At 43.2% G+C, this 19,993-nt stretch overlaps 1 protein-coding gene and 1 non-coding gene across 3 annotated transcripts; both read right to left on the bottom strand.

Annotated features, from left to right (window-relative positions):
• Positions 1-1,903: 1,903 nt before the first annotated feature.
• On the bottom strand, positions 1,904-2,007 carry LOC126017110 (U6 spliceosomal RNA). The gene has a single exon (XR_007498782.1). It is a non-coding gene; the product is annotated as a U6 spliceosomal RNA (small nuclear RNA).
• Positions 2,008-7,523: 5,516 nt separating this feature from the next.
• On the bottom strand, positions 7,524-19,398 carry ZFP62 (ZFP62 zinc finger protein). 2 transcript variants are annotated; one of them, XM_049778007.1, is made up of 2 exons: positions 19,367-19,398; positions 7,524-11,331 (listed from the first exon to the last, which is right to left on the bottom strand). In XM_049778007.1, coding segments are annotated over exons 1-2 (2,775 nt in total). In that variant the 5' UTR covers positions 19,368-19,398; the 3' UTR covers positions 7,524-8,557. The 2 variants fall into 2 exon arrangements, with proteins under 2 accessions (XP_049633964.1, XP_049633965.1); XM_049778008.1 differs by lacking the exon at positions 19,367-19,398 and having other exon boundaries at positions 7,524-10,931; positions 11,017-11,159.
• Positions 19,399-19,993: the final 595 nt, after the last annotated feature.

The following is a 19,993-nucleotide window of genomic DNA, read 5'->3' as shown; positions in this document are numbered from 1 at the left end:
TCTTTTCTTCTTCTTCTTCTGCTTCTTCTTCTCCTCCTCCTCCTCATCTTCCTCCTCCTCCTCCTCCTTCTTCTCTTCTTCTTCCTTCTTCTTCTCCTTCTCCTCCTCCTTCTTCTTCTCTTCTTCTTCCTTCTTCTCCTCCTCCTCCTTCTCCTTCTTCCTTCTTCTTCTTCTTCTTCTTCTTCTTCTTCTTCTTCTTCTCTTCGTCCTCCTCCTCCTCCTCCTTCTTCTTCTCCTCCTCTTCTTCTACTACTACTACTACTACTACTACTACTACTACTACTACTACTACTACTACTAGTGAATCTAAATGATCTCAAAATAAGAAGCTAGACCAAAGAACTCGGACCCTTGGTTCATTTGTGTTTATTGTCTTAGAGAGGTGGCAAAAGAAAATCCGCAGGGCTGGAGAGGTAATCCAACAGAGTGGGCTTTTGCCTTGCCTGCAATAAACTGAAATTCAATCTCTAAAACCCCCTAGGATCTCCTGAGCACTGCCAGGAGTGCTTCCTGTGTGTGCGTGCGTGCGTGTGTGTGTGTGTGTGTGTGTGTGTGTGTGTGTGTGTGTAGTTATTTGAAAGATCTGGCACAGTTGTGAAGGTTGTCAACTCTAAAAAAAAAATCTGCCAGTGGACCAGCAGAGCAGAGTCCCAAGGAAGAGCTGATGTTTCAGATCAAATTCTAGACCAGTGCTGAGAGAAATTCCTCCTTGCATAAGGGAGGTCAGTTGGTGAGTCTGTTTATTCTATTGAGCCCTTGCAGATTGGAGGAGGCCCAGCCAACTCCTGGGCTGAAGAACTTCAAAATTCTTCATGAAGTCCATAAGTCTCATTGTTAATATCATTCCTTATTTTGGTTTTTGGCCCACACCCGGCAGGGCAGTGCTCAGGAATTACTCCTAGTTCTGCACTCAGAATTTGTTCCTGGCAGGCTCAAGGGACCATATGGGATGCCAGGGATCGAATCTGGGTCCATTCCGAGTAGGCCGTGTGCAAGGCAAATGCCCTATCATTGTGCTATCAGTCTGGCTCCTCATTCCCTAACATCTTGATAGGAAAAGCCAGAATTTGTATGCATGTAAGGTACATGGACATACAAAATTAACCATCACATCTTCTGCCAGTGTATAATATTGTGGCAGTTGTTTGTGGTGGTACTTGGAGGCCAGGCAACGCTGAACAATCATACCCAGGACTCAAAGCACAGCTTATATTACGGATTCACAAACCATCCATCAAGCCAGTTCTGAACATATTATACTCTGTAATTCTTCTGAATTATATTATCATATATATATATATATATATATATATCTTCTGAACATATTATACTCTGTAAAATCTTCGCTTTTTCATATACTACAATACTCCTATTCTAAATCCAGAGGCAGGATGATACAAGAGTTTTAAGGGTTCAAATTCCCATGCTTCCTCCACTGAACTTCAGAAAAATTCCTTGGTAAAGCGGGACTAAAAACTGAGTCAAGGCCATAGCACAGCTGACAAGGTAACTGCCTTGCACGCTGCCAACCCTGCTTCGATTCCTGCATCCCATACGGTCGGTCCCCTGAACACAGCCAGGAGTGGTGACACTTGAGCACAGAGCCAGGAGTTAAGTCCTAAACACTTCTGGGTGTGACACCCCCCCCCAAAAAAAAAAAGACAAGAGACCCTGTTTGAGACTGGGGACCTAACAAGTGGTAGCAATGATTCAGGGTTTTTTGTTTGCTTTTTGGGCCACACCCGATGACCAGGGTTTACTCCTGGCTATGCACTCAGAAATTGCTCCTGGCTTGGGGGACTATATGGGACGCTGGGGATCGAACCCAGGTCCGTGCTGGGTCAGCTGCGTGCAAGGCAAACGCCCTACCGCTGTGCTAGTGCTCCGGCCCGTTTTTTTTTTTTTTAATATGGAACGCTTCCCAAATTTGCATGTCATCCTTGCACAGGGGTCATGCTAATCTCTGAATTGTTCCAATTTTAGTATATGTGCTGCCAAAGCGAGCACAGGTTTTTTTGGCGACACCCATCAATGTTCAGGGGTTACTCCTGGTTCTGTACTCAGGAATCATTCCTGGTAGGCTCTGGGAACTTTAAGTGGTGCTGAGGATTGAACCCAGGCTGGCTGCGTGCAAGCAAGCACCTTTCCAGCTGTCCTCCTACTGAGCCCCGACATGACTCAATTTCGAATGGGATAAGTTTGGTGGAAAGCTGCACATCTCTGCCGCCTCACAGCTGCTGTTTATTTGCTGTGGCCTTTTCATTTCCCTGGGGTTTAGATGGTTGGACAGCCTGTCCACAGGAAGGAAGTTCCCTGCCACGGTTCCGAGCTTTCATGCAAATTCATCTTCTCCTGCACTCTGGTTGCCAGGAGCCAGCTGTGACCTAGACGATCTGCTTATTTTAGTTTTGCTTTGTTTTCCGGGGGCCACGCCCAGCAGTGCTCGTGTTACTCCTAGTTTAGAGCTCAAGGGTTTATACGATACCACGAACTGATCACAGCTCACGCACATGCAAAGCATGTACTCAGTCTTTTTGTTGTTTGGGGCCACGCCTGGTGGTGCTTAGTAGGGATTACTCCTGGCTCTGCATTCAGGAATTATTCCTGGAGGGCTCTGGGGACCATATGGGGTTCCATGGATCAAAGCCTGGCTGTCAATATAAAAAGCAAGTTCTATTATCTTTACAGTCTCAAGCACTCTTTTGAGTTTTCTCCTCAGACCTGAATCTCACATTTTAACAACTTGCTTAGGCCCTTCAGAGAAAACCCAAGGAACAAGAGGAGTGAGATAGCGCTAAGAACAGGGAAAAAGAGACTAGATGATGGTAGAGTGGGTTAGGTAGGGCGCTTACCTGGCATGTGGTCAACCCAGGTTCCACTCCTGGCACAACATATTGTCTCCTGATCCCAAAACCAAAATAGATGATAAGAATAATAACGGGCCAGACAGATAGCACAGTGGTAGGGCGTTTGCCTAGCACACAGCCGATCCAGGATGGATGTTGGTTGGAATCCCGACACCCGATATGGCCCCCTGTGCCTGCCAGGAGCTGTTTCCAAGCACAGAGCCAGGAGTCAGTCACCCCTGAGTGTCACTGGGTGTGACCCCAAAATTAAAAAAACAAAGAAATAAAAAAAACCCACAAAAGTACTATATGTTCAGAAAATATCTGAATACTTTAAAAATAACTTACAGAATCCGTCATGACACCAACTTTCTGTACTTTATTAATATTCTCCTAAAAGTACCAATCTTGACTTTTCATCTTCTCTATTTGTCCTATTTAACTAATGCACTCATCTTAGCTATCTCCTTCAATTAAAACATTTGATAGTTGGGGCTGGAGTACAGCAGGAAGGGCAAACTTGTCTTAACCACAGGTTCAATCCCTGACATCTCATGTGGTTCCCCCACCCAAGTGTGTGAGAAATGATCCCTGAGCAGTCAGTTGGAGCACTGCTGCCTGTGACCCCAAAACAAACAAAAAATTTTTGATAGGCGCCAGAGCAATAGCATAGCGGGCAGGGTATTTGTCTTGCATGTGGCTAACCGGAGTTTGATCCCGGTATCCTATATGGTCCCACGCCTGCCAGGAGTAATCCCTAAGTGCCACCGGTGTGGCTCAAAAACAAATTTGATAGTTAATTTAAACATAATTTTGTATGAACCTTTACAAAATACCAAGTGCAGGACAGAGGGATAGTATAGATTGTCACTTGCCTTGTATGCAGCTGCCACGATCTTCAATCCCAGAATTAGCCGCTGAGCATCACCAGATGTTGGAGCCAGTCAACTAGTACAGGAGGTACTAGTGGCTTTCCACCATGGAACCTTGGCACCCCTGGTGGGTTTTGAGCCCCTCACGGGTCATGACTGAGCCAGGAGTAGCCATTGAGCACTGCAGAGTGGAGCCCCCAAGACCAAACTAGCTATGGGTAAAGGGTGGAGTATGATTCTCATCAATACTTCCTCCATCAACCTGCAAAAACAAAGACTTCCTCAAATGAAACCAAGTTTTGTGTCTTTTGGATGTGGAATTAAGAGGCAAAAACAGAAAGGAGGTTGTCTCTAAGGGTGCTACTGACTGGCTGTGTGAAATACCATCTCTGCTCTTCATGCACTCACTGCATGTTGTGTCCCCAACGTCCCTGTCACTGCAACAATGGTTCCTGTGTGAGTCAGGCTGGGGGCGCGGTACTGTAAGCAATGAATGGCCAGCCTGTGATCTCACTGACAACCACCAGGCAACCCTCAAGCGTGGCCAAGCCTTGCGTATTTGTTTCCTTGCGTCTCATTCTCCACAACAGACACCCACCCCGTGGAGGGCAAAGTTCCCAGCGGACTGGCTTCACACCATAGATGGGCCTTTGCGTGGGTGTGATGTTAAGTTCTCACACGCGCACCACCCACTGGCTTCATTCCACTCATTTTGGATGCCCTGGTACACACGCTTCTCTATTTCAGGTAAGTTTTTTTTCTTTTAGGGTTTCATATTTCAGGTAAGTTTTAAGGGCTTTCCAAGCACTCACTTTTCCAACCCCTTGTACAACCTGTAAGATCACCACTGTTCATATCCTGCGAGGCAAATGAAGACACATGGGCACAAACGTTCAAAACGGTACTACTTTCCCAATGCCATCTAGGAATAAATGAAAGTCTCTACATGGAAAAGACACTGTGCTACTGGCCACTAGACTTACAGCCTCTATTCAAGGGGGTGACACAACTGACTCGAACAAAACCTATAGGCTTCCCTCAGAGGTGGGCTTAAATGGGAAAAATCCGTGCCAAAAAATACAGTTCAAGGTGTCAGAGCAATAGCACAGCGATTAGGTTAGTGTTTGCCTTGCATGTGGCTGACCAGGGTTCCATCCCTGGCATCCCATGTCCCCCGGGGCCTACCAGGAGTAATTTCTGAGCACAGAGCCAAGACCAGAAAGGAGGGAGGGGCAGAAAGCAGGAAAGGAAAATCTTAGTCAGCCTTGAATTTGGAACCTTCCTCGGAATATTTCTACTCGCAAAGATTTCTGGGGTGAAAGCTGAAAGTCCGTTTCATCTGGGTTCATGAGCAGAGTCCAGGAGTGATCAATGAAGTCTCAATTATCAGAGAAGAGAATGGATTCTTCATGGGGTCAAACTCTGGATGGGCATGTGAGAACTACTTAGCTGAGAATACAGTTCTCAGCATCCTTCAGTGGGGGGAACTTCACATTTTTCTGTATTAGGGCCTTGAAACCCCCCAGGGGAATTCCCTTGGATTCCCAGGCTTGTTCACTTATTGCTTATTCCAGTTGAACACTTTGGCCTGTTCTGCTGTTAAACTTGCATGTCTTCTCACCCTCAACACTTGCACTTTAAGAGAATACCCAGATACTTGAAAATGATGTTTTTAGGCCAGAGAGATAGCACAGCTATCTCTGCAAGGGTGTTTGCCTTGCATGTAGAAGGAGGGTGGTTCAAATCCCGGCATCCCATATGGACCCCAGAGCTTGTTGGGGGCGATTTCTGAATGTAGAGTCAGAAGTGGCCCCTGAGCGCTGCCGGGTGTGATTCCCCCCACAAAAAACCCAAAAAGGTTGTTTTTAGGGGCTGGAATGATAGCACAGCAGTAGGGCGTTTGCCTTGCACACAGCTGACCCAGGACAGGCCTGGGTTCGGTTCCTGGTGTCCCATATAGTCCACCAAGCCAGGAGTAACCTCAGAGTGTCACTGGGTGTGTCCCAACACTCCCCCCCCCAAAGTTTTTAGTGGAAAACAGAACCAAAGAACCTAGTTACCTGTACCAGAACAAAATATTCTGGTAGGTTCTGATTCTCTTTTCTAAACTTTTAATTTTCCAGTTCAGTTTCTATTATTTGTATACCCACCACAGTATTTTACTTTATAGAGGTTTTAGGGGGTCACACCTGGTAATGCTATGCTATGGGATATTGGGAAATGACTGTGACTGAACTGTGAGCAAGACAAATCCCTTACCAGCTATACTATTTCTCCAAGCCAAGTAAACAGATTTGACCCTCCTTCTAAATTTAGGCTTTCACACAGACAACCATAGGGGCTAGAACAATAGCCCAGTATGTAGGGTGCTTGCCTTGTATGTGGACGACCTGGATTTAATCCCAGCAGCCCTTATGACCCAAGCCAGGCAGGAGTGATTCGTGAGCAGAGCCAGGAGTATGCCCTGAGCACATCAGGTATGGCTCAAAAACAAACCAGGAACATGTACTTCAAAAAAGTGTGTACTCTACCTAAATGTTGGCGGCTTTGATAGATTGATTTTTGTTTGATTTCTTTAGGTCACACCCAACAGTGATCTGCTTCCTGAGTTATTAGGTCTCAATATTTAGGGGGTGCTCTTGACCTTTCCATGAAAAGTGACCAAGTGCTGCTGGGATCAAAGCTGAGCCTCCTGCATACAAAGCGTGCTCCAGCTAGTAAAGCTGTCTCAGACTCCAACTATTTTTCTCCTTTCTTCTTGCACACTACAAGTCTCTGACCAGAGGCCAGGATGGTGGTTCCCAAAGTAGGCAGATTCTAAGGGGGTTACCCTGAGCAGACTATCTCAAGAGTCTACTGCTGACAGCTACTTTCTAGGCAATGGATCTGACTGGATCGTGAAGAACTTGCTGAATTCTTGAGGTTAGGGCTTTAACTCGGTGACGGGGCAATTACCTTGCCAATGGAGGCCTTTGGTTCAATCCCTGACACTGCAGAATAAAAAAATAAGCCAAGAATATGCTGAATCTCAAGTCTATAGAGAGAGGCATACGTGCCAGAGTTCTATGTCCAGAAGGTCAAATAAATCTGGTTTCAATGCTACAAAGTCGAGCTGAGGCAGAACTGCCTTCCCTCTTCCTTCCCCACCCAACATTGAAGTATGAAACTGTACCAATGGAAGGGTTGGTTAGTGAAAGAATTACACTCAGTGAAATTTAGGTGACTATTTGACTAGGAAGTTTTTGGTTTTGTCTTTTAGTGGTCCACACTCAGCGATGCATAGGGTTATTCCAGGTATCACTTTGGCGGCGTCTGGGGGAGGGAACGACATGGCATACTGGGGGACTGAATCTCATCAGCCACATGCAAGACTTACCTGTTGTACTACACCTTAAGATTATTCTGAGTGAATTTTGAGCCAGAAAGATCTAATTTAGAATTAGCTTCTATTGCTAGGCCCTCCCTCTAGTATTCTCGGACAGGTTACTTAACTTGCAAGAGATTCTTTGTCATCTTTCAATGACCTGATAAGTCAGAACATAGTTACAAATATTTTGTTTCCTCTATCTGTTCTGTGGTAGCACTCACACAGCTAGTATAGTAAGACGAGATATTCTGATCTAGCCTAATTATGAGGATCTCTGTTCTGCAGTTTAGTGAAGGCACCTGCTCTATCTCGTGACTGAGTGGCCATGTAGGAGGAATTCCTGGCTACCTTCTCTAGCTCAACAAGGGCACGATTTACCCCAACAAAAACAAAGAGATAACACAAGCGGCTCCTTTGCATACCTTTCCATACCACAGCTTGTTTACTTTTAAGGAATTTATTGGAGTTCCACCTCAACTTCTCCACAACTGTCTGGCTCTTCATGGCCAAAAGTGAGCCCTGAACAAATATTCATAACATTTACAACAGACAATACAAACATGTATAAAATTCTTACATAACACATTTTGGAACAATCAAACATGTAACAGTAAGCATGAATTTCCTCTTATCCCGCCCTTACTGGTATTTAGCTTTTTACTTCCTGCAACCAAATGCCCTTCTTTGTGAAAGCATTCCTATTTGCAGGAATCACCAAATCAACTCCTTTTAAGGTGCAAATTCATGTTGAAGTTGTTCGTTAGTTATTGAATATGCTGATATCAGAAAATTTCATCTGGAGCATAATCTGTCTTTCATTCATCACACCTGCTTCACAGAGGGGGTTCATTTGACATTATTTTGTTTCACCCACTCAGCTAGTATAGAACAATATTACAACAGTACAGACTGATTAACGTGTATATTTTTTAATGAGTTACAGCTATATCTCCTTAGATTTAGTCTATATATCCTACGTTTCCTATACAAAACTCATATTTTTAGAAGTTGTCATTATTCTCTCAAATATAGGAAGTTTATACTTCATGATCATGACTACTAAATAAATTTCTATTCCCTGAAGCTTACGTCTCCCTGAATTTGCCTTCTGGAGGCCCTTCTTGGGTCTTTTCCACTGGCCAATTAAATGTATATTTGGGATTCAAGGCTATACCTGAATCTTCAATTCCATTCAAAGGATTTACCAAAACATGATGCACACCGTATTTCTTAGTCTTGTCCTGATCTGCGTTTTATATTGAGAAATGTCCGTTTTGAAGGTTTTTTCATACTCCATCACTTGGATGTCTTATCCCCATTATGAACTGATTTACATTTCACAAGAGTTTAATTATTTTGATACTGGAGTGTTCCTTACTGGCTATGAAGAAAAAGTCCTATAGCAAAGAATACTCATGGCTTTCATTATAATAAGTAAATTATACTTCACAAACAGATATAACTGAGATTTCTTAAACTCCGAAGATTTTTCTTCCATTTGAGTTCTCTGTGACTTGGTAAATTGCTGCCTGCACAACAGACATGCTAATCCTGGTCCCATCCAGGGTGGTGCCTCCTTCATGAATTATCATCTGTGATGTACCACTGTGATTTCCCACACTTGTCACGCTGAAGTATTCTTCAATATGGGTTCTTTTGTGCTTGCTAAGATTCGATCTGATATTGAAAGCCTTCCCACACTCATTACACCGATATGGTTTCTTTCCAGTGTGAATTCTTTTGTGCTGGTCAAGGACCGACCTGTAGTTGAAAGATTTGCCACACTCACAATTATAGGGCTGTTGTCCACGGTGGACGCTTTTATGGTTGATGAGACTGGAGTGCGAGATGTAAGCCTTCCCACACTCATCACACGCGTAGGGCTTTTCGCCTGTGTGGATCCTTTTATGCACTGTAAGTCCAGAGCTGTTCCTGAACGCCTTCCCACACCTGTCACATACATAAGGCTTCTCTCCGGTGTGGATCCTTTTGTGCTGCGAAAGAAGGGAGCTGTAACTGAAGGACTTCCCACACTCGGCACATTTGAAGGGTTTCTCCCCAAGATGGACTCTCTTATGGCTTAGTAGCGTTCTGCTGGAGAAGAAAGCCTTGCCGCATTCGTCACAAGTGTAGGGTGTCTTGCCAGGGTGGGTGCTTTTATGGTTGATAAGGCTCGAGTGTGAGATATAGGCTTTTCCACACACATCACATTCATACGGCTTCTCCCCAGTATGGATTCTTTTATGCACTTTAAGGCTGGAGTTGTTTCTGAAGACCTTTTCACACCTGTCGCATTCATAGGGCTTCTCTCTGGTGTGGACCCTTCTGTGTTGGGACAGAAGCGAGGTGTAATTAAAGGATTTTTCACACACATCGCATTTGTAGGGCTTCTCTCCAAGGTGAGTCTTTTTGTGGTTTATCAGGGTACGGTACGTTATAAAGGCCTTTTCACACTCATCGCACTTAAAGGGCTTTTCCCCAGGGTGTACGCTTTTATGATTGATAAGGCTAGAGAGCGAAATGTAGGCTTTCCCACATTCTTCACATTTGTAAGGTCTCTCCCCAGTATGGATCCGCTTATGTACTTTAAGACCAGAATTGTTTCTGAAGGCTTTTCCACACTCGTCACACCCAAAGGGTTTCTCCCTAGTATGAATCCTTTTATGCTGTTCCAGGGCAGAGTGGTAATTGAAGGATTTCTCACAATAGGGACATTTAAAGGGCTTCTCCCCAAGATGAATTCCTTTGTGGTTTTTAAGGCTAGAGCGTGAGATATAAGCTTTCCCACACACCTCACACTCATAGGGCTTCTCCCCAGTGTGGAGCCTCCTGTGAACTTTCATGCCTGAATTGTTTCTGAAAGTCTTCCCACATACATCACATACATAAGGTCTCTCTCCGGTATGAATGGTCTTATGCTGCAGAAGAAGTGAGTTATAGCTGAAGGACTTTCCACAGTCCTTACACTCATGGGCTTTCTTCCCAGGATGAATGCTTTTATGTACTGCGAGGCCTGAGCTATAGCTGAATGCTTTGCCACAGACGTCACATTTGTAAGGTTTCTCGCCAGTATGGATCCGCTTGTGCACTATAAGGCCCGAGCTATTTCTGAAGGCCTTCCCACATTCGTCACATTCATACGGCTTCTCTCCAGTGTGGATGACTTTATGCTGAATGAGGAGAGAGCTGTAATTAAATGACTTTTCACATTCGTCACATTTATAAGGTTTATCTCCAAAGTGGATGCTTTTATGGTTAAGAAGAGTTCTGCAAGTAATGAAGGCCTTCCCACACTCATCACACTCATAGGGCTTCTCCCCTGTGTGGATCCTCTTGTGGACTCTGAGACCAGAGCTGTTGCTAAAGGTTTTCCCACAGATGTCGCATTCATAGGGCTTCTCCCCTGTGTGGATCCTTTTGTGGACTCTGAGACCAGAGCTATTTCTGAAGGCCTTCCCACACTCACCACATTCATAGGGCTTCTCCCCAGTGTGGATCCTTTTATGCTGGTCTAAAACAGAGCTGTAGTTGAAGGACTTTCCGCACTCGTCACACTTACAATTCTTCTCCCCAGAATGAGTGCTTTTATGGTTTATAAGGCTGGAGTACGACATATAGGCTTTCCCACACTCCTCACACTTGTACGGTTTCTCCCCAGTATGGATCCGCTTATGGACGCGAAGGCTTGAGCTGCTCCTAAAATTTCCACCGCAGTCATCACACTCGTAGCGTTTCTCCCCAGTGTGCATGATTTTATGCTGAACAAGGCGGGAATTATACTTGAAGGATTTTCCACATTCATCACATTTATGTGACTTCTTAACAGCCCTGTTTTCCTGCTGAAGACTGGGGTGAGAACTTCCATTCACACTGCCCACACATTTGCCCTGGTCACCACTTTTCTGTTCTACAAGGAGAGTCTGGGACACACCGTGCTTCGAGCTCAGATATAAGCTTTTCTCAGACACCTCATCTTCATGTTCTGTCTTTATATTTACTGTATTCTTCACTTTGGCAATCTTTTCCCTGCTGTCACTTTTGTCATCCTTCATTCTTTTCTCCTCGAGTTTTTCCAATGGATTCTCTACTTCGCTACCCCAGCCGCAAGTTTCACCAACCTTAGCTTCCTGCACAGGATCCTGGTGAAGACCTTCCACTTGTGGCCACACAGATTCTGCACTTCCAATATGTCCATATATTCCAGTTGATTCTTCATCCTCGGTGCCTCTTGTTTCCAACTGTGACACTAAAAGAAAATTAAAAATGATACAGCTTTACTTGGTTTAGAGAAATTTGAAGAATCACATTCAATTTCACATATTCACTTGATAAATGCTTCTTGACTACTTTCTGTGCGATTGGCACCATTTTTAACTTCTGGGGATACAACATTAAACAGGTCAAAATTTCTGCTCCCAGGGAGCTAATGCCAAAATGCCAGGAACCTATATTTTCAGTGGAATAAAGAGCTTTCCTATTCTTACGAAACAGCTTACATAAGTAGAAACAAGTTAAAATGAAACAAAGAACTAAGGGCAATATATACTTGTTTTTGAAAAATATCATCCAGCCATGGACAAACAGGGTGGAATATCTGAAGAACAGAACAATAAAAATACTAAAAATAATCATGCCAAAAATGACAAAGAACATTAGCTGCTATGCCTGTTCTGTTTTGGCCTCTTGGACTAAACCACCAATGATAACACTGGATCTGAAAAGTGGATATCCAGGAATCTCTGTATGAAAAAATATACTCTGGTCTGCCTTTCATCAGATAGGTTCGGCACATACTTTGTTAGGTCTCTCATAGTTTTTCATGTTGTTCAGTGATGAGTGACATAGTTCAGTCATTGAGTACTGCAGCAAAAATAATAGTTTTTGTTTATTGATTTTTTATACTCCTACTTTATGAACAAACTAACTGCAGTCAAAATATTAAAACACAAATCATTAAGGAAAAAAACAGTCCTACCATGGCTTAATACCTAATATACATTTATGTCACAATTTCCTTATCTGTAAAAGGAGGGCAGGTAGAGGAAGGGAAGGTTAAGTAAGATGACATATATAAAGCACCAAGAACAAAGCCTGCCACTTGGTATATGTTCTATGCTACAATTATTTTACTATAGTACTCTGTCACTATAATTCCTACCTAAAAACTCTTTGTGAGTATGGGGGGGGGGGGCAAAACAATCAAACAGTTATATACTTTTGAGTGACCACATAAAGAATCACACTCATGATCCAACTTATGTCTGCATTGGGTCAACGGGATCGATTTGAATTAAAATACAGAACAGGAGAAGCAAGGAACTCAGAATAAACCTGGAAAATAAAATGAAGCACCACCCAGAAGGTATTAACCAGAAAGTTGAGAAAGCTTCACAAAATGACTCCTAGGTAATACTAGGTAAGAGCTCAGCAGAGGTTAATGAGGAATGAAGGTCTGACCTAATTTCCTGTAACTCCTTTGAACAGAGCAGTCCATGTGGCTTAAAATATAGGACACTGAGTGGACAGTGAGATTTCAGAACTACACCAGCAACATATCCTTTACCTGTGCTCTGAATACTGCTTCCACATATATCAGGGCCCTGTTCCACCGATTGCCTTTGACCTTGGTCTCTCCACCTCCACACACCCTCAGTCCTCAGGAAAAAATGATGCTCAAGTTTCTATAGTGATAAGCCATAAACCCAACTCCTATAAAACACACATACACATATACATACACACGTTGGGAGAAAAAAAACAGAAAAGGCAATGCTATTAGGGAAGTTAGCTATATTAATATTCAAATACAGCAGAAAGTTTTTGTAATTTTGCATGGTACTTGTGTAGAGATAAATGGAACAGAACAAAAAGCTCAGAAGTAGTCCTAATTACACATGAAAACCAAGTGTATAATAAAGATCAAATTATCAAATTATTGAGCCTTTTAAAAATACTGCTGGAACAACTGTAATGCCATATGAAAAGAAAGATAAAGTTAGATCCATTCTTTGTACCATTTACAACAGGAAACTCCAAATGAAACAGTATATATATATATATATATATATATATATATATATATATATATATACACACACATATATATATGTATATAAAAGTGATGTTACATAAATATAGGTACATGTAAGTAAATGCCTCTATAGCCTTGGTGTAGAAAGAAAACTTTTTATGAGCCAGATAAAATTTCATGCCAAAAATACTTAATAAAATTGAGGACAAGATGTAAGAAAATATTTGCAAAATATAATGCATGTAAAGAATTATATCCTTAATGCATAAGGCATTTTCAAAAAGTCTGAAAAGGTAGATAACTTACAGAAAAATAAGACATGAAATCACAAAAATATTAAATGAGCCTTAAATGCTATCAATTTCATTCATAATAATACTAGATGCAAAGAATTATTGGTAAATATCTGAACTCAGATAATATCACTGGGAATGCAAACTGGTAATTCAACCTCTGCTGAAGAGAAATTGTCAGTACATGTATATACTGGCATATCAATAATAAATCCCACTCCAAGGAATACATTTTAAAGGAAAACTGCAAATAACATAAAATATAAATGTATAAAGTTACACTAACTTAACAACAAAGATCAGAGTTCAGAAAAAATGAGTAAGGGAAACCTATAAATTGAGACAATAGTTTTAAGAATGTAACATCAGCTGAAGAAGATCTTACAAGCCATGCCACGTGCTACATTTTGTGTAAGAAGAAAATATGAATACATATTTTTTGAGCATGAGAGAAAAGAAAAATCAATGAAGCACACTTAAAGGGTGACGTTCTGGGTACAGAATAAAATTAAGAGTACAGAGAGACACTGAGTCCTGTCTTCCGCACATTAGAACTCACAGAAGTACCAAGAATAAATTTAGATCAGCGAGTAACAGGGAAGCAGTTAAACAAGAAAACAACTAGAAACAAATAAAAACATTTGTGTTTCATTCACATGAAGAGTTACCATAGTAAGGGAACAAAGTAAAAGAAAGAATGTAGGGGCCGGAGAGATAGCATGGAAGTAAGGCGTTTGCCTTTCACGCAGAAAGTCGGTGGTTAGAATCCCGGCATCCCATATGGTCCCCCGAGCCTGCCAGGAGCAAGTTCTGAGCATAGAGCCAGGAGTGACCCCTGAGCGCTGCTGGATGTGACCCAAAAACCAAAAACCAAAAAAAAAAAAGAATGTAGTCATTCAATGTAGGTGCTTAATATGTGACTAAATAACATATATTCCCAGTCTTGGGAAGAGCAAAGAGAATGGAGGGGGAAAGTTGTGGTATGGGGAAAAGAATTCTAACAATTTAGATGTTTCAGTGACTGTGTTTCTTTCTTTCTTTCTTTTTTTTTTGGTTTTTGGGTCACACCCGGCTGTGCTCAGGGGTTACTCCTGTCTGCTCAGAAATAGCTCCTGGCAGGCACGGGGGACCATATGGGACACCGGGATTCGAACCAACCACCTTTGGTCCTGAATCGGCTGCTTGGAAGGCAAACGCCGCTGTGCTATCTCTCCGGGCCCCTGTGTTTATTTCTTGCCTGTAAGAGTTTGCCTGGAGGAAAAAGGGAAAAAATACTGCGAGTGTAAAATACTGATGAGAACTCAGATTTTTAAATTATCTATGTATGTAGTTACTTGTACTCTCAAGCTTTGGAATATTTTCTGTTTACTTGAAAGTCATGAAGTAAAAACAACTCAGTTACAATGAGCACCCTGTACCCAATCTATATTATCATTTGCTACTAAAACAAAACAAAACAAAACAAAAAAACAGGGAGATTTCAATTAATTAAAAGTCCCTGAATTAGACCATTCACCAAAACGTAGTTTGCACTGGGAATACAACGAGGGGAAAAAAAACTAGATGTGGTCTCCATCTTCCTGGAGCTCTAGGAACAGAAATTAATCCTGTTACAAAACATAAGCTTGCATTTGACTTAAGAGAAATGGTATGAGGAAAGTTTATGCATAGGAATTTGTTATAATGGAGGAAGGCGTTCAGAAGTGAAAGATGACTGAGAGTAGAGGAAGATCTGAAAAGAGTGAATGAAGAGTTTGGGGTCTACTCATGATATGGAACAGTCCTTTTTTATTCCTAAGGGGTTTTAAACAAATGAGTGGCAAATTCAGTTATGGAATTTCAAAGATGATTTTACTAAATTAGAGGAGTTGGTGAACATTTCTAGAAAGGGCTTAACAGAAAACATTTTAGGCCCTTTGGGTTGTAGCTTTTCATTCCCCCTTTCTCTAAGTCTTTAGTTAAAAGCAGTAAACCTGTTTCAAGATGCAAACATTTTCTTAGCTTGCAGGCCAGTCAAAAACAGGCTACAGGGGCCGGAGCAATAAGAATGTTTGCCTTGCACGTTGCTGACCCAGGATGGGCCTGGGTTCAATCCCGGCGTCCCATATGGTCCCCCAAGTCAGGAGCAATTTCGGAGTGCAGAGCCAGGAGTAACCCAAGTGTCACCAGGTGTGTCCCAAAACCAAAAATAAAACAAAAACAAAAACAGACTACAGATGCAGTGGTTCTGCAGGGCTACTAGACAATATGAAGGAATAAATTAATTTAGGATTCTGATAATGGCAGTAGCTCTATCAAATTGTTCTTTTTGTAGGAGTATGTTGGAATGAAATAGCAAAATGTTCAAATGTCTTTTAAAATACTACAATGTTTCAAAAATAGAGAAAAATAAAAGATACGTAGCAGAATCCTGATGTGTTGAATCGGGTTGGTAGACTCTAAAGCTGAATCTGAGTAATCAGTATGTAGGCTCATTGTAGTATTCTACTTTCACATATGTTTAAGTTTTCTCATAATAACAACTGTGGGAGACTGTCCCCCTAGAAAAAGAAGACTCCAAGATTGAGATAGTTCCCTGAGCAAAACAGTTTAGACTATAATGAGATCCAAGCATGTGCCTGGGAAAGCTTAGGATAGCAGCAAAGAACAGCACAAATGAAAGCTGCAAATATACCCCCAGAACAAGGTTTTAGGCTCCTTTAGATGTAGAGAACAACAGGCAAAAATAGAACAAAAATAAAACCAATTTTATACTTTCAGGTGCCTGCTGACTGGCCATGCGTAGTACCCCAGGCTCTGCTCTTCACATTGACTTTTGATGTGTTGACTGACAGTCCTTAAAATCTTTGTCGACTTACACAAGGGCTCACGTGTTCGAGGCAGGGTGGGGAAGCCATATTGTACTATTGAATAAATGGCCATCCTGTGAACTTACTGAGCTCGGATAATCGCATGTGTGCATCTGTTTGTTCATTCTCTGCAACCAGCCAGCTGTAGAACCAGTTGGGCAGGAGCCATGACAAATAATAATGATCATTCACAGTAGTTGCAGCGGGAGAACGAACGGATTGGGGACTGAGCAAGTCCTGTGGTCTGAAAGGAGCTGTTATAACTGGAGATGGACATGGTATCTCATATTCAAAAATACAATCACTCTAAAAGCATAAATCTTGCCTAGAGCGATACAGAAAGGTTCATTTCTTCCAGATTCCAGAGGCTGTTCTTTAGGGCATAACACTAACCGTTCTCAACGAGGAGCAGGACCTAGTTACATGGATCTAGTGTCAGCTCTAGAAAGCCCCTTCATTTTTCCCAAACACAAACATGACTCACAAAATCAGGTTACTGTTCTACCACCAACACTTAGAATAGCTCATAAAAATAAGAAGAATCTGGGGCCAGAGCTAGAGCAAAGCAGTCCGTGTTTGACGTGCACGGGCCTTGGTTCGACCCGGTGTCCCATATGGTCCCAGTGCCTGCCAGGAGCGATTTCTGGACACAGAGCTGGAGTAATCCTGAGCGCCCCGGTGTGGCCCAGAAAGCAAAAAACAAACAAACAAAAACTAACCAAACAAACAGAATCTATCTGATTCCCCTCCTTGGGCCATAATCAAGCAGTGCTCAGGGCTTAGTACTGGCAGGGCTTTGTGCATCCCATGGCTGCTGGGGAAGCAAATCCAGGTTGGCTGCAAGAAATTCAAGTACCTTCCCTACTGTACTATGGCTCTGTTCCCTGCCTTCAATTCTTATTATCCTCTCCTCAAGAGTTAGGAGAACCTCCATGAAAACTGAAAATTCTAGTCTTTGAAAGGATGGGTATTGGATCATTGTATGACTGAAACGCAAACATCAACTTTTTAACTCTGTATCTCATGGTAATTCAATTAAAACACGAATACAAAATTCCAGCCTCTTGACAGATACCAACAAACAATAGCAGCTATTTCATATTTTCACAGAACATCCATATCCCATGAGTCAATTGACCATCTAGGATCACATCCAGATTCCAACTCTTGTTAATCTAATTTGGAGATGAACAAAGAAAGAAAATGAGAATGTGAAAAATGCTTCATAAGGGACAGTACCTAGGAAGTGAGAGAACAAAGTGACAAATATAAGGTGGTACTAAGAAAAAGAAAAGTGACATGAAGAAGAGAAGAGAGAATATGATTTGTTCTGTTGTTCAGTTTATAACTTTCAAAATTGTCAGTGGTGTACATGAGTTGATTTTGTAACTTAAAAAGTAGAAATAAGGGGCCGGAGAGATAGCATGGAGGTAGGCACATGCCTTGCATGCAGAAGGACGGTGGTTCGAATCCTGGCATCCCATATGGTCCCGAGCCTGCTGGGAGTAATTTCTGAGCCTAGAGCCAAGAGTAACCCTGAGCGCTACAGTGTGACCCAAAAACCAAAACCAAAAAAAAAAAAAAAAAAAAAAAAAGTAGAAATAAGTATTAGAAGTGATTTTTTTCCCTTAAAGTAAAACATTGAAGTAGAATATTCTCATACCTGGCAGTGGAGAAGAAGGCTCTAAACATCCTGAGGAATAAGATAAGCAAAGGAGAATCTTTCAGATTCAGAGAGGTTGAATGAAGCTAAAGAGGTGAGTGGTTTGAAAAGAGCAATCAGTTAGTTTATCAGGCTAGAAAGACTAAGAATATAAAAACAAATCTCAGAACAGTAAAGCTTCGGAGTGTTCTCTGTCCTTCAAAACTCTACACGAATGATGATTTGGCATTTTTAATAGTCTACTGATATCTGAATTAGTGGAAAACAAAAACAAAGTAACATAACACTAGCAACAACGTAATTAAATGTCCCTAAATTCAACTGGAAAAAGGAAAAGAAATGATGGCATACCAAAACAGGGGCAAATTCAGTAACAGATAGGAATTTAAGAAAACAATCCTGTTTTGGATCGCTTATGAACTAGATTAAGTGAAAGAAGCAAAGGGCAGACTATTTGCAGAGTTCTTTCAGCAGCTGGGAAGAGGGAGACAATGTACATTCCCAGCTGCCAGTATTTGTATAAAGAAACACAGAAAGGGGGTAGACAGTCAGATCGGCTCATAAAAGAGATCAGTCCAACAGGAGTTAGGCTGGGTGGAGTGGGAGCATCTTCCTGCTGGTTAATGTTCTGAATTAAGTTCATATATATGTCTGTATACATGTTCATATATATTCTCATATATATTTTCATATGTATCATATATATAAGTTCATCAGAACATTCTTAGGGTCCTATATATATATATAATTTTTCTTTATAATAGAGTAGGCCGTGTGAAATAGATTCTTAGGGTTCCATGGGACCCTACTTTATTATAAAGAAAATAAAAATCCCCGCCTGGGGTCCTCGGACTCGATCGCCTTTGAGCAAGCAGGTGAACCTGACTACTACCCACACAGACCCTAAGTCCAGAGAGACCCACCTTTGCACCGACTCGGTCTAAACTTGAAATGCGGAGCTAAAGTAAACAAATAGATAAATACGGGATCTGCAGCAAATAATACATTTCAGATTGCAATTAAATGAGAAGCAATCAAAACACCCAGCTGGGGTGGGGTGCAAGCGTCTGGGACGGCTGCAGGCCTGCCCGTGCACCTGCAGCAGACCGCCCCAAGGTCAGGGTTCCCCGGGTCCGCCGAGTCTTGCGCTCACCCCGCCGCGGGCCCGGGGCGCCGGTAGGCCGGGACTAGGCCCGGAGGTCTCCGCGCAGGCAGCGCCCGAGCTCCACTGCGCATGCGCGCGGGAGCCGACCCCGGGGGGGGGGGAGGCGGAAGTGCGGCCCGGGCGCCCTCGCCCGCCCAGGCCCGAGACTGGAGGCCGGTTGGCGGCGTCGCCCGCCCGCCCGCTTCGGCTCGCGGCCTCCCACGCCCCACCTAGCACCTAAGCGCGCTCGGACCCCGGCCCCGCAGGCGACGGCGACGCGGGGGGACGCGGACTCACGTACTGGCTGTGGCGGAGCCGCGGAAGCCCGGCCGCCGGCGGGACAAAAGCGCAGGCGGCCCGCCGGAAGTGCCCGCGGAGGCTCCGGGGGCACTTCCTGTTCCTCTCTAGGACGTAGGAGGACTGACTCGACTGCACGGCTTCCCTCCCCCCCATGCCCGGTGCGCGGAGAGGGCGCAGGCGCGGAAGTTGGGTTCGATAGGGCGCAGGCGCGGAGGGCGGGGCCCTAGTCCTAGTTCTGTCCCTGTGGGACTCTGGGGACCCTTTGAGGTGCTGGGGTTGAATCTAGTTTGGCTGCGTGCAAGGCCAGTAAGTGACCTATCCGTATCATTCTAGCCCCAACCCCACTCTTCCTTCAGAATGTGCTTCTTGGTTCTCTGTATCCTTAAACACAGTCAATTGTGACCATATAGAACTTGTCATTTAAATCTTTTTTTTTTTGGGGGGGGGGCACACCAGAGATGCTCAGGGGTTACTCCTGGCTCTGTGCTCAGAAACTACTCCTGGCTTGGGATTGGGGGGGAGTGGAGAACCATATGGGATGCTGAGGATCCAACCTAGGTTGGCTGTGTGCAAGACAAATGCCCTACCAGCTGTGTTATGGCTCAGCCTCCCCACCCCCAATAAACCG

This window comes from Suncus etruscus, chromosome 8 (genome assembly GCF_024139225.1).
Source record: "Suncus etruscus isolate mSunEtr1 chromosome 8, mSunEtr1.pri.cur, whole genome shotgun sequence".
In the NCBI taxonomy this organism is placed as follows: Eukaryota; Metazoa; Chordata; class Mammalia; order Eulipotyphla; family Soricidae; genus Suncus; species Suncus etruscus.
This window is presented reverse-complemented; position numbering and strand designations above follow the sequence as displayed.